This window comes from Cynocephalus volans, chromosome 15 (assembly GCF_027409185.1).
Source record: "Cynocephalus volans isolate mCynVol1 chromosome 15, mCynVol1.pri, whole genome shotgun sequence".
Lineage (NCBI taxonomy): Eukaryota > Metazoa > Chordata > Mammalia > Dermoptera > Cynocephalidae > Cynocephalus > Cynocephalus volans.
The window spans coordinates 41286553-41302083 of NC_084474.1; the positions used below are offsets into that span (position 1 = coordinate 41286553).

Sequence of the window (15531 nt, forward strand, 5' to 3'; positions counted from 1 at the left end):
ATGGAAAGGAGTGTTGAAATTATAATGCATTGATAAAAATGTATTTATTGTTGGGGTGACAATAAGACGTTGCACTTTTCTTCTGGCATATTCTAAACTGTCAAAGTACACCATTTTTCTTGTTTTTATGTTAAACAGAACTGATTGTTTCAAATAATGGTTATGTGAAGTAATCGCAAAATGACACCAAGAAATTCTTTTAGTGAATGACTATCGAAATTAGGGCTGTGTTAGCTTGATTTAGCCATTTCACAATGTATATCAAAACGTTATATTGTACACCATAAATATATACAATTTTTATTTGTCGGCTTAAAAAGTGAAGAAATAATAATAAAAAAGAAAAAGACTAAGACCGTAAATTATAATAATAGCACTTTCTTTCATGCACATTATTGAACAGTACTGTACAAGGGTACTTCAAAAAGTTCGTGGAAAGATTCATTCCTATCTTTCCACGAACTTTTTGAAGTATCCTTGTATAGTAAAATTTTTTAGAATGTTAACTTTCACAAACTAATAGAAAAGTTCCATTTCTAATTGTAGCCCATTTGAAGTTATGATTAACATGCTAGTTTAAAAATGGCAGCAGGTGATAGTTAGAATGAAAGGTATAGTTTAGGTAGATTTCTTTTTGACTGAGGCCATAACTATAATCTTACATTTTGCTAATTTCCAATTTATCTTTAGAGGGGCAAACAGCCACAAAACAAATTTCTTTTCATTTCCCTCTCTGCTGGATCATTTTTGTTATTGTTATTTAATAGTTATGGGGTCCCAACTGTAGTGGATTGAATTTTGTCCCCCCAAAACTCACTGAAGCTTGAATTGTGTCCCCCATGTTGATTATTAGAAACTTAGCCCCCACTGTGGCTGTTAAGAGGGTGGAAAATCCTGTTGTGGTAATTGAAAGGTGGAGCCTTGAAGAAATGATTAGATTGTAGGACCATGTCATAGTGAATGGATTAAAAATGGTCATCAGGGGTGTGGTTCTGAGGGCTTTAAAAGAGAGAGGAGAGTTTGTTTTTTCCTCTTTTCTCTCTGCTCTCTCTGATCCACCATTTTTGCAATGTGATGCCTGCCATCACTGCCACCACCACCAAGGCTCTTACCAGATATGTTTCCTGGACTTTGGACTTCCCAGCTTCAGAAACTGTAAGCAATTAATTTCATTTTCTTACAAATTACCAAGTTCCAGTTATTTTGTTATAAGCAACACAAACGGACTAATACACCAACAATGCCCTAATGTGGTTAGGAAGAAGGGTATTTCAATCAATGGGTGTTGATTACTCTTTAATAGGTTAGAAAATATTGGCTCCAATGAAGCTCATCTTCAGAAATATTTAAAAAATCCATCTTAGAAGAGCCATTAACAAGGAGTGATTTTGCATTTCTGTTAAGAATTGTAAGGCCATTCCCTTCTTGTAGATGCAATAGCTCTCCGAGGACCACACCTTTAAGTAGATCAATTTTGGCAAAATCCTATTTGAAATGTGTTGTACCCTGACTAGGCAAGTTTTGATGCTTTTTTTTCTGTTTAGACATTGCAAAACCAGTCACTAAGCAGACAAAAGGAAACAAATTGGGAATAACAGCACTGATAAAATGGAACCTCAAGAGGTGAAGCCCTGGAAGGGGTATCACCTTCACAAATAACTTACAACCTCTTCCACTAATCTTTGATCATTTTATTGGTTTAGTTTAGGGAATGTGATGTCACTGAAATATGTGTATCGTTGTGGGTATTCAAAAGTTCCTGAGTCAGATGAGGAACCACCACATATCTCTACTTAAGAACTATCTTTAAATGTGTTTATAGTTCGATGTTTTGGAAAATTTAAAGTGTGGGGGGCTCTTAAAGAGCCAGGGAAATGAACTGATCATAGTGATTAATAAATAACATTTGATATTTGATGCAAAATATTATTATTTTTATTTTATTTTGGTTTGACTCTTCTTTTAAAAACAGTTCTGGTTATAAGGGACTGGAAATAGGAGAGCAAAGGAATTAAGAGAAGAAAGGTCTTTCCTGATTGGAAAAAAGTCAACAACATGTTGTGACACCTGCATTCTAAATTTGAAATCTAATTCTCATTAGGTTCATTCATACTTGGTATCAATGAAATAGAAAGCATTTTCCATTAAAAAAAAAGTCTAGGTCGTATACAGAAAGAGTATTCAGAAAGGTAAATGAAAGTATTTAATAAATAATAAAATGTAATGACTTTTCTGTAACATTCCAAGCAAGGATTTTTGATGTTCAAGTTGCTTTGAAGTTCAAACTGTCGGGTTCCTAAGAGGATGACTTTTAAGTTGAGTGTGTGGTTATATATTTATGCTGTGACTTTTTGTACCCGAAGTATATGTGAAAGCTTTCTCTTTTGCCAAAATGAAGAATAATAAGCAGCGTTAGATTTATAGATTGAAGCTGTTGATGATTGTGCTACAAGTATATTGCATTTCTTTAAATCTCACTCTAAATTTTTTCATTTAAAAATGTTTGTTGTTAGTAACAAATGTTTGATTAATTTTCATTCTGTATAATTTTAAATAGTACTTGATTTTTAGAGAAAAAGTGATTAGCAAAGTAGGGAAAAGCTTACTCAGTAGTCGGTGACCTACTCTCCAGATGATAGCTGTGTAAACTGCAGGTATAGTAAAGAGGATAAAATAAAAGTCTCACCTATAAATTACTCATATCTGTAGAATGGTTTGGAGCTTACATTAAGCTGCAGCCTTGCTGTTGATTTTGAGAGGCAGAACTTAAATAGAGTCTCCCAGTCTCCCAGAGGAATGAGAATAGACAAGGGAACTGTCATCTTATTGATTAATTTCAGTTTAACTCAACATGTGTCTGATTTGTGAACTTGATGCAATTTTGGCTTTTCGACTAGAGGAACAGGATGAGAATTGTCTCTTCTGTTGGAATTCATATGTAGCATTAGCAAAATAACCACAGAAGGACCTCTGAAATGTGGAAAGAAATAAATTGCAACCTTACTCCACTGCAGATAATCAATAATGTTACATTTCATGGCATGGCACAGCCATTTTATTTGGATTAATCTAAGTGAAAAAATTATATAAGTCTTTGGTATGCCTGTTGCACATCGTAGATAGTTAAGTTGAGGCCTGGGCGACACCAAGATACCAGTGATCGACAGAAGAAAGTAGGGATGGTGTCTTTAAGAAAGACATTCTTTCTTTCCAACACTGCTTTCTCAGCTCCTTTGACTCTCCCAACCCTGTAAACTTGACCTCCGGAGCAACCACAGCTCATTCATCCTTAGAGCTGAGACTGAGTTTCATTGTTTTCAATGGTGAATTGTGCTACTGTTTGTAGTTTGGTAGAAGAGTACCTTTGGAAAGTAGTTTATAAAATTTACATGCTCTTTTGTCTACAAGGATTACCTTAATTCTGAAAATGATTTAAGGCATATCAAAAGTGTCTCACATCTGTAATAAAAACAAGTAGTCTTGTAAAAAAAAAAAAAAAAAAAAATTAGATGTTAAGGTCCTGAGGATGAGAATCTCATTTTATTAATCCTTGTTTTTCTTCAATCTCAAGTAAGTACATTACACTTGACAAGTATTGTTAAATGAAAGATCTTATTTAGTTCTTTTCTTTTGTCCTATATGTTTAAGGTCCTATTCATTGGAATGAATTTTTCCCTATTGCTGATGGTGATCAGCAATCTCCAATTGAGATCAAAACCAAGGAAGTGAAATATGACTCTTCCCTCCGACCTCTTAGTATCAAGTATGACCCAAGCTCTGCTAAAATCATCTGCAATAGTGGCCATTCCTTCAGCGTTGACTTTGATGACACAGAGGACAAATCAGGTTGGCTTTTTTTTCTAGTTTTGGTGACGGAGGATGGGTTTGGACTACAATCTCTCATCTTTCATATTTTATTTTTGCTAGACCTGGAATTTGCCAAATTGAAGCATAATTTTTTCTTTCTGTGAGTTGAGATATCCTGTTATAAATTTGGACCTCCAGATAATTTTATCTTAAAACAGTACAGATATATTTAGAAAAGGGTATGTTGTTGTGATATTTTAAAATTGATCTTAGCTTGTTATTATAACTTCACTAAGCATTTATCATTATGAAAATATTGAAGTTAAATAGTATTTTATAAAATATTTTTGATTTGTTTTTGCAAATTTTTAGTCATAATTATTTTAGCATTTATTTACAAACCTGTAATACCATTTAGCACATGGTTTAATAAAAAAACATAGTTTAAAAAAAATCTTATTCTTTTATTGTAATTGCATAAATAATACACATTCATAGTAAATACAACAATAGAGAAATGTATAATAAAAATTAATGTCTCTTTCTTCCTACAATCGCTCCTAACGTAACAAATGCTATATTCTTTCATAATATTTCAGTGCTTAGTCATGTATACACATGTTTATCATGTTTGCTTTGCATTTTCTTCTTAAAAATAAATGTGGAAGAATGTTACATTACTCCGAAATTTTCTTCCATTTGAAAGTATTCCATAGTGTCTTTCCAGGTTAAAGTATACAGATCTAATAATCTTGTTTAAAAAGTTGAATTGTATTAGCTATGCTTGTATTATAATTTATATACCACTCTCCTAACAATAGACATTTAAGGGGGAAAGTAGAAGTTTAATTTTTTTGAAAAAGGAATATTTGAAACACGTATTTACAATATATTCCTTATTAATACTCTTCTAGTCTTGTAATAAAAGTTGTGTTTGATTAGTTCATGGATAGTGTGTTTCACACTGTGAATAAATAATGGACCCACCAAATGAAACTTTAGTTTGTTAATTTATTAACTAAATGAAGAAAAAAGAAAGCATTTCCTTAAAATGAATATTTAATTCTTCTTCAAGCATACCTACTGCCCAAGTATAGAAACTGCTCAAGGTATCACAGTTAAAAGTAAGATGAGAGAAAGATTAAAGAGAATCATATTTTGAAACACTTTTTAAGGCTTCTGACAAATTATTTTTATTTTTAGTCTAATATTAGGATGATGCTGTTTTTGCTCTATTAATTAAAAAATAGTTAATTTTTTATAATCCTTAATCGCAAGAAAATTTTCACTTATTATCTCATTTATTTTAGTAATAATATCTTGTATTTTATGTAAAACTTTATCGTTAGCAAAAATTATAAGCCCACACTGGTTTCTTCCTCATATTTTTCCAATTCATAAAAGTGATATAATTTCATCAAAGCATTTTAAAAAATGCATGAGGAAAAATGAACACATGGTATTTTCAACTTGTTTTGGGATGGAGGGACCTGGCTTTTTATATGTATTCAATTGTATTTCCTTCAAGCCTTCGGTTTTGTGAATCTAGGTTAATAGATGTGGTTGATGTAATAAGTACATTGTAAAAGTAGTGCATTTTCTACCCGTCATTGTAGTTTAATACTGTTTATATCTCAAATATTAAAAAAAAAAAACACAAAAAAACTGAAGTTGCCCACTCCTCGTTTTAGAATAAGAAATGATTAGGTTGTACTTCAACTAATACTTTTAGTCTTTTTATAAATGTAGGCACTCTTAGTGGTAAAAAATTCTTACTCTAATTTCCTCTATGATGATCCAGGTCTCTCTCTCTCTATCTATCTTCCTCTTTTTTCTGTTCCTCTCATTTTCCCTCTACTTCAGATTAATCAGTAAAATCAGTTTCTTTGTGTTTCCAGATTTGATGCTTTGTCTGTGATCAGTAGTGGGTGCCCATTCCCTACAGTGAAGGTCTTGCTCCTATCCAGATCACAATAAAGTTACCAGGAATAATTGAAAATGTTTAAAAAGTAGTTTGTACTCCTCTGAGACAGAAGCTATATCAATAGGGGTCATTATTCTCATTCTTGTTTTCTCAAGATAAATCAAAAGAGATTTGCTCATGGTGGTTCTGGAGATTGAATAAGTTAAAAAATAGAAATCATCACAGTTAAAATAAGTTGTTGCTGATTTTTTTTCCGTTGGTAAACCATAATAAACACAAAAATACTTTCTGCAGCAAACTACTTTAATTTGAATAAAACAGTTTCCATTTTGTAAAAAAGCCATTCTTGGCCAAAATTAACTCTAAATCCCACCAGTCAACAAACCACAGGCATGAAATCTTCTTTCATGGTCTTTGGAGGGCTTGTTTGGCGGGGCAGATCCATACCCCATGGTTAACCTGGGAGGAACCTCACCCTTTGGAATTTTAATAGTCCCTCAAAAAGGGAGCAGGTGGATGCAAAATTCTCTAGGAAGAATGCAGTCAGCTGTGGTAAACAGGGGACATAGTACTCTGATGAGGAAAGGCAAGGCTGATTTCATCCCAGCTACTGGTCTTTCTGGACTCATACAGGATCTCACCTCTTTGGGTACCTTACCTGACTGGCATTGCCACTCCTGCTGTGGCTCCTGAGGCATCCCAGGCTTGTCCTATTACAGAACTTTCTACAATGTGTTGTAACTGCCAGTTGGCTTCTCTGTCTTTGTACTGCGCTAGAGGCTCCCTAGGGGCACCAGATATGTCTTACTCACTGATCTACCTAGCATGGTGCGTGGCAGACCTACACAATAAATGTGTGTTTAAGTCACAAAAAAATTTTTTTGCATGATACTTGTTTATTTATTTATTAAATACAGAATTGCTTTTTTATTTGAACTGGACAGTACACAATAGTGTCCCCTAGTGAGGCCATACAGACAATGGCAAGGGTAGAACTCAGACCTCCATTCCCAGATTCATCACCTCCTGTAAGACTGGAACCTTCTCTCTTATCCCTATGCTTTTATTTATGGCATTCCTCCCTTATAAGCCCTTTATTATGACCACCCCAAATCCTGCTCATCCTTCCAAGCTTATCCCTTCCCTGTGATTTCCCCAGTACACTTGGACTCAATGGAAACTTGTTTTTATTGAATAAACTTCACTCTACTTATTCACATGGATATGAAATGGGTTCTAGGCTGTGTCTAAGATCCCAGTGGCAGCTTCCTGTGCATCTACAGGGTGAGCAATGAGAGGTCATCTCATAAAGATGCCTGCAGAGTCAGTTCAGGTACAAGAGGTTGCTTAGTAAGGCACAATATTGATTCTTTCACAAGAGCAGCTGAGGACTCTTCTCTTCCAAAGTGGACCAGCAAGAAATTCTGCAGCTCTCTTTCTTCTCAGCTCTGGGAAGAGTTACTTGGGTGACCCTTTTCCTTATGCAGATTAGGTGGGAGGAAACACTTTATCTTGGAAAAAGATGTAACAAGGACCATCCTCTCCTGACAAAAGATACTTCTCCCAATGCTCCTAGGAATGCAGAAATGTCTTAGTAAGGAGAATAAGTGAGTCAGTCTATCAAGGAGCCAAGAGTCCTCCTGGAAAGGAAGGGATTAAAATCCTGAACCTGAGCCTAAGAATGAGTTTTAGCCTTATTTAGAATAACTTTGAGTTGATTAGGATGGTCTGCCCATTGTAGTCAGAAAAAAAAAGACAGTAAGAGTTTCAGAAGAAGACTCACCAGAAGGGAGAGGGAGCCTGGACTGGTAGCCTAAGTTCAGCATTAGTCTTGAGATTTTGCAATTCTGGAACATGTGTGATGATGCTTGTTTAAAGGCATGGAAAATACCATGGTATGCATTAGGGTACAGAGTACATGAGCATATGTAGATTAAGTCCCAATAAAATTAAAACCACCAAAAATCAATTAATATTTTTCATTTAACACCTAAATAGTTAAACATTATTCATTGTTTAAACCTTTAATTTTTAAAGGCTATAGTACTAATTTTTGTATTTAATAAATGGGACTTCCTGGCATATCATAAGCACTCAATAGTTATTATTAACTAATAATAATAATAGTGATGATGATGATGATGGTCTGTGTCCTTTCTGTGAGACATACGTGTGCAAATTTTAAAAAGATGTCAAAAGGAAGGAAGCTTCTTGCTAAGAAAGGCCTTCTAGGAATAGCTGTAACTTAATGGATTCAGTGATTGTTCATTAATTTTTATCTGTAGAAACTGTCAATTTTTCAGTTAAAATCTCATTATCTAGTTCCAGGAAACTTCCTGAAGTCAAGCAAATTCACAAGATCTTCAAATATATATTAAAACAAAAAAACAACAACAGTCTGGCCTGTTAGTTCAGTTGTTTAGAGCTCAGTGTTATAATACTAATGTCGAGGGTTCAGATCCCCACACCAGCCAGCTGCCAAAAAACAAAAACAAAAAACCCAAATGAACAGAAAAAGATATGAAAGGGTGTGCATACTTTAGGTGTGCGATCCCCCTAGGAGCCAAGATGTCCAGAAAAATGAGTTGGTAATCTATGACAATGTGACAATTATATATTATAAGCCTTTATTGTAATTATCTGTTTCCTTCAGTCGACTGTGGGTTCCTTGAGGATAAGGATGGTTTTGCTCATTACTGCATACTTAGCATTGATAGTTGTTGGCTGATACTAAACTCTTAATAATCATTGAATGATGAATGATTGATCACGGAGTAGGTTGGTGTGTATACGCTCAGAGCAAAAGTAGCCAGATTTAAAGAAGGCTGTCCTGGCTTCATAATGAATACAGGCCCCCAGTGACTGAGAACGTCCGTGTCCTTCGGTCTCTCTCTATGGTATCCTTGCAGATTTGTGCTCTTTGGCTGCTCTTTCCCTAGATTCCAAGCAAAACACAGATGTGCTGTTCATTTAGCTTTACTTCAGAGAACCAGTTCACCTTACAGTGATAAAGCTATAACTTTCATTAGGTTCATTAGTTCTTAGAATATACTCTTTAGTGAGTCCTAGGTAACTTCAGTAGGAACCTTACAAACTAAAGTTTTTGGAGGAGTACTTTTCCAAGTTAAGTCTGTTATTTTATCTTAGTAATATTAATTGATCCAGGTACTGTCCTAAGCACTTGGGAAACAGAGGACCAAGATAATTTATGCCTTAAGGGATTTTGTATTCTAGTGGGACAGACTGCAATTGCATAAGTAGACAAATGTGGTAGTTTTTAAATTAATTTTTTTTTTTCTGATCTTGTTGCCAACCTTGGTTATCATTCAAGTCAGGTTATTACAGTATAGTTTAGGAAAATGAATAGGGTTAGCAAATTACCAACAGTTTTTAAAAGGTCAAATTGAATAAACACACACATTTCTAATTTCACAGTATTGTTGATCATTGCAGCATATGACCAGTAACAAAGATCCTTGTACAAAGATATTATATTTTTCCTGAATTTTTATGACATTTAACTGGTTTCTTAATCTCTGTAGAACTCTTACAAGAGTGTATTATTTGGAATAGATTTTTAAAAACATTCTAAATGATAGGGTAAATGGACAATGTATGCCAGCTGTGATTTTGGAGATATGATTATTTGTTTTTAAACATAAAATGGAGATAATAATATTTATTTACTTATCTAGGTGGGAAAGTAATATGAATAATTTAACACTTGAAAACACTAAATCATTCTCATAAAAAATAATTTTGTTGCCATTATTCGTTTTATACTGTAGCTATTTTATTATAGACTGTCTCAGAGTGAGTGATAAGTAAACCTTGCTTGATATTTTGACTCACCTTTTCCCACCCTCTGTTCTTTGGAAGAACACTGCTCCAGAAGAATGGTCTCTACAATTAGACATTTGCTGATCATAATCCCAGGCTAGATATTTTAGTTGAAAGATTCAAATGTGGAGTCCAAATATGTACAGTGTAAGGCAATCTTTGTTGCTTAACTAAGCAGACCTGTGCTAATCTGGCTGTAAACTCTGGACTCAGAGCAGACTTTCCAGAGATCAACCATTATTCTTGGATGTTTCCCTAACAATGTGTGTTTTTTTGTATCACTTTCTTTCATCTGGGCCAGCTTGCTGGCATCTTCTTCCAAAGTCAATTCCATATTAATTACTAAAGCTCTCTAATCTGCTTTTTATCTATGAAGGAATGACTTTATGGTTCAGCTCAGATTTTATTATGCAACAGCAAGAAGAAAAAGGAAAAGAAAAAAAGCTGTTGATTTTTCTTCATTTGGAATGCCCTTGCATCTGTAAACTGTACAGACCATGTAATGTGTACAGACTTTGGTATCACTCATGGAATTGTGCCTTTTAAATTAATTTATCTTTGACTCATCTTCAAACTTTATTTAAAGACAAATAACATATTTTATTCATTTATTTATCAAATGTTTATTGTGCATCTCCTCTGATAGTTATCATGCCAGGTGATGGGTATAGTAGGGACCCAAACAGTCTCTGCCCTCATGAACATTGCCCAGTAGGAGAAGAAACAGTAAAATTGTTCTGTTTTTAGCAGGGTAAAAAAAGAGTGAGACTTAGAATCTGTTCTCAGTGGCTTGCTCTTTTACTTTTCAGACTGCTTTGAAAATAGCTATCTCTATTTATTGTAAAGAAATCTAGATCTAAATGAATCTAAAAGGAGCCCCAATCATTCAACATTCCAAAAAAGTTTTATTACGTATGCTGACGTGGATTTTTTTCCTTGGCAGTTTTGAAAATTGTAGAAGTTAAGGTTCACCCAATTTAATCTACTAATTAAAAATGGATAGACAAACAGAAATACAGACAAGGAAGCTGAAGCCCAGAGAGGCCTTGGTGAGTTTTGAAAGATCACATAACTTAGTGGCTGAGCTGGGACTGTTCCCAGGTCTGCTGATTCCAATCACCACATCAGCTCTTAATCACTGATGTTCAACTTCATCCAAATCAAACTGAGTAAGGAAGACTGAGTTCACCTGTACTGGTCAATGCAGACGACAGTCTGGATCATTCTTTTTCCTATAGTATAGCTCAAAAAGAGGTCTGCCTAGGCAAATGTATTATCTTTTCCCTTTTTTTCCCCCTTGCTGTGTGTAGGAAACTGCATATGATAATTTTTAACATCTCTTGCTTCTTATACAAGGCAAGTCATTCTTGACAGGTGTTTAGGCAATATTTATGTGGCATTTCTGAAGGGGAAGGTAATTTAAATCATGCTATATGTTAAGTCTGCACCTCACCAACATAACCCTTAATTCTATTGGATGTTGAGGAAAGTTTAGTAATGGTTATGGTATTTGGCATCCAATAAATACTTCCTAGCCTCCCACATTCTTTCACCATGCCCAGTAAAGATTAATTAGGAGAGGATGGTTTAGGGCTGTGTCTTCTATGAAGAAGTTTTTCTGTATACTTAAAGACGTGATTCTGTTGCCAGTTTTAGAGATTATTTTTGTTGAAGGAAAGTACTAAAATGTACTTTGGCTAAATGACAAAGATATGATAGATTTTTTTAAAAAGTTAACTTTATTCTGTATTTCATGTTTCCCCAGAAATACAGAATTCAAGTACAGAAGATGTGCTTGCTTTGCCAATTTTTATGGTAATACGAGCCAGGCAGTGATAAGTGCTTTGTGTTCAATTTTTTATTTTTACTCTTATGACAGCAAGGAGGAGGTCCTTTACTAGCACCAGTTTTTAGATGTGGAAGCTAAACCTTGGAAGTTAAAGAGTTTGTCCAAGATCGCACATTTAGTAGAAGAGAGCATGAGCCCAAATCTTCCAATTGCTGAAGCCTGTGCCTGCTCTACAAGCTCAGACTAGACCTCTTTGCATATCACATTCTTATTCAGAGAGGCTGGTTCATCTGCACTTTTTTTTTTTAATTGAAGCAATTGATTGTACGTATCTGTGGGGTACAACGTTGAATATCAATACCTGTGTGCAATATGTGATGCTCAAATCAGGATAATTAGTATATTCAACATTTCATAATGTAATCATTTTTTTGTTGTCCTTTACCAATTTCTCACTAGCACCCCCATCCCCTTCCCATCTCTAGTGGTCTCAATTCTGTTCTCTGCTTTTGAAAGTTCAACAAATTATTGTGATTACTGTATCTTTCTTTTTTTGTTTATTTATTTTTTTAGCTCCCACTTATGAGTGAGGACACACGGTATTTCCCTTTCTGTGCCTGGCTTGTTTCACTTAACATAATTTTCTCTAAATTCATCCATTTGCTGTGAATTATCTGCACTTAGAGCAATTCTTTACCTTTCAGAAATTCTGATTTCTTCTACTTTCTAACCAGTGTATCTGTTGTGATTTTCCAGGTGTTCCATAAAAATCTGTATTGTGGACTCTCTAACCTTTTGCAATGTTTTGTTTTCACTCCTCATATACCTAAAAGTTGTATTCTTTTTGACTTTTTGTCATTCAGAAAACCGAATGACACACTTATAAAAAAATATTCCTTGGAGGACATGGACCAGTGTAGTAATTCAAGGAAATGTTGTGGATTGTGGCAGCATGTGTAAATATATTTTTCTTACTAACAATTAAAATGTGTTGATGTCTAGTTCTGCGTGGGGGTCCCCTCACTGGAAGCTACAGGTTAAGACAGTTCCACCTTCACTGGGGGTCCACAGATGATCACGGCTCTGAGCACACGGTAGACGGAGTGAAATATGCTGCAGAGGTAAGCTATCCGGAGCATCTCTGGGATTCATGGTTTTCCTGCATAGTGGGATTTAAGGGGCACAGGGGATAACTCTCTTGACCTCAAATAGATCTCTAGCCAATTAGGTATCTCAGTGTCTGAAATTGCTTTATTCATTCAATATGAAAGTTTATCGAGATGAGAGCTTCAAATGCTGCCCTGCTAAGCCTTAAACCAACCCTGTTCCCATTTTAGAAATGATTAAACTGGAGACTTGGAGAGATTAAGTAACTTATCCAGCTAGGAAGCATTGAGATAGGTTTAAACCCGGGTAGGTCTGATATCAAATTACAGACTCTTTCTAGATATCTGTTGTATCTCCTGAAGGCGAGTGAGAAGGGAGAGAAAGAAACATTTGTTTTAGGTCCAACTGTGTGCATATTTGGTTCAGACACAAATACACAGTATGTGAAGCCCACATTAAAGAGGTGAATAGTAAGTGGCAAAGTTCCACTTAGAAAAATATATGTGTAAAGACACAAACTCTCCTAAACTCTACATTACCTCTACATTTACAGGTATAAAATGGAATCTTTGCTAATTATATAGGTTATTTGTAAAGAATAACACAATAAAGCATTTATTGACTTTTTTTTTTTCCAACTGGGAAGTTACTCCTTTTTTCTTATATTAATTAACAATACTTTACTTTTTTGAATCCTCTGGTTAAAAGACAAAGTGTAATGTGCTTCAAGTTTTAATACAAGTAAATAGTACTAACACCCATGAGATGAAAGTGAGTTATTGTATGACTCAACCAAAACTTTTCATGTGAAAATGATTTGGCTGCAAGTTGCCTGGGCAAGACAGCAATGCTGCTAGGAGAGTACAGTTTTCTTCATGTTCTCATAGTTACTGAGCTGTGGAGTTTAGATACAGCTACATAGCCCTGCCATTCAGAGAAATCCAGCAAAGTGAATTTCTTTCCAAGTTCATTCTTCCATTAACATGTACACCTGCCTTTTTTATCATCCAAAATGTCCATTTTGCCAGCTAAATTACTGGCTTTTGAGACCAACTGCCTTAGGGTATGAGGCCTGCTTTGTCGTCAGGGTAGAGGAATAAAATGTACATATAGAGTGTTCTACAGTGGTGGACAGAAGATTCGAAGAATACAGAAAGTGGAACTCCTGAATCTGTATGGTGTCTCAGTTTAGATCATCTACTGTGTAGTTTTCATGTTTGCTTTCTAAAGGTTTATGTTCTAAATTTAACATACTGTTCTAAATCTCAAAAGCTCTATGGGGATAAATTGCTGGCTGTTTTGGATCACTGGTCTCTAATTATCCTTAGCAACTTGGGAAAATTGGTCACATTGCTTTATGGGTACACCTTGTACTTTTATAAGCTTGAAAGTATACACTCTCAGAGAGGTTTACTGCCCATTGGCAGTAGTTTCTTGAAAAAAGCCCTCATATCCTGAAATTTGTCAGAAGCTCAGAGTTCTGACATGCAGATCTTTATAGATACAGCTTTGTGGATAAAGCTTCGACTAGAATTTCAGACCATTCTTTAATAGTTATGTAAGGCTTTTTCTTATTTCATTGGTTCCTATATTCATTCATTCATTCACTCATTTTGCAAGTTTTCATTGAGAGCTGACCACATCCCCAATCTTTGCACAGCTTACTCATGCTTATCCTGAAGGGAATGCTGGAGAGAGACAGGGAGGCTGCAAGTCCTCATAACCATTCAGCTTCACCCAGACGTGGGCCAGAGAATGCTTCCTTGTGGAAGAGGCCTTTACCCTGAAACCTGAGTGATGAATAGGAGTGAACCAGATGAAGGGGTAAGACAACAGTAGTCCTGCATAGAATCATGTGTGAGGACCTGGCTGGGAAAGAGCATCAGGAATGGCCTCTGAGATTAGAGCATGGAGAAGGGAGGGAAAGTTGTCAGAGGCAGAGTTGGAGAGGCTGGACAGGTCCTGATCTTACTGGGGTAAGTCATGGTAAGGACTGGGAACTTTATTCTAAGTGCAATGGGAAGCCACTGAATGGCTCTGAATTGGGCAGTGATCATATCTGTGTTTTAAAAATATTATTCAGGGAGGGAGCAAAGACTCTCAGAGATGGAGACAGATACAGCCTACAGCAGGACAGGGCCATGTGTGAGCTGCAGATCCATGGCCTGGCCGTAGCAAATGCTGGGGAGTACTTGTGCATGTGTAGGTGGGAAAGGACCTCAGCCACACTGACTGTTAGGGCCCTATCTGCTGGATTCATTCAAGATCTGAAGACCAAGGAGGCCATAGAAGGGGCCGTGGCCATGCTGCAGTGTGAGCTGAACAAGGAGGTCCCCGTGGAGTGGAGGAAGGGGCCTGAAAGCCTCAGAGATGGGGACAGATACAGCCTGAGGCTTGACGGGGCTGTGTGTGAGCTGCAGACCCGTGGCCTGGCTGTGGCGGATGCTGGGGAATACTTGTGCATGTGTGGGCAGAAGAGGACCTCAGCCATGCTGACCCTCAGGGGTAAAGACCATGTGTGTCCAAGTGGCCTAAAAAAACCCCAAAACAAACAAACAAAAGTATCATTCATACCACAGTTTGAGAATAGATTGGGTTGAAGCAGGAGTGGCTAAGGGGAGCCTGTAAGGAGGTTTTGGGGGAAGTTCTGTTGATATATGATAATGCAGGTGGAGGGCTGGCTGGCTGGCTAGAAGTGGCAGCATCAGTAGGATTTGTTGATTGATTGGGTTTGATGGTGAGGGAGGGGAGGAGTCCATGTTTCTGGTCTGAGAAAGAAATGCTGATAAAGAAAGAGGAAGTCTGGTTCAAACCTCAGGGTTGATGGGTGTAAGAAAATAATCTAAGTGATTCGTTTTCAGAAATAATTCAGGCCCAGCCCAAAAGTTGTCTGGACTGGTCCAGCCCATTCCTGGGGCGTGGCTGAATAGATAAAGTTCTCCTTGAGATGGTAATGAGTTACCAGCCCTTAATTGTTTACTTCAAATGGACAAAGTTCTCCTTGAGATGGTAAAGAGTTACCAGCCCTTTATTGTTCTCTTCATTCCCTAGTGTTTCTCCTTTC

The 15531-nt window shown here is 36.1% G+C and overlaps 1 protein-coding gene across 2 annotated transcripts in view; it reads left to right on the forward strand.

Annotated features, from left to right (window-relative positions):
• LOC134363983 (carbonic anhydrase 13) overlaps positions 1-15531 on the forward strand; it is a 31781-nt gene that overhangs the window by 970 nt on the left and 15280 nt on the right. Inside the window, exons 2-3 of one of the 2 annotated variants that reach the window (XM_063079852.1) lie at positions 3649-3846; positions 12363-12481. In XM_063079852.1, coding sequence (XP_062935922.1) covers positions 3649-3846; positions 12363-12481 — 317 coding nt within the window. The remainder of the gene's footprint in view (positions 1-3648; positions 3847-12362; positions 12482-15531) is intronic. The other variant, XM_063079853.1, reaches the window with a different exon arrangement.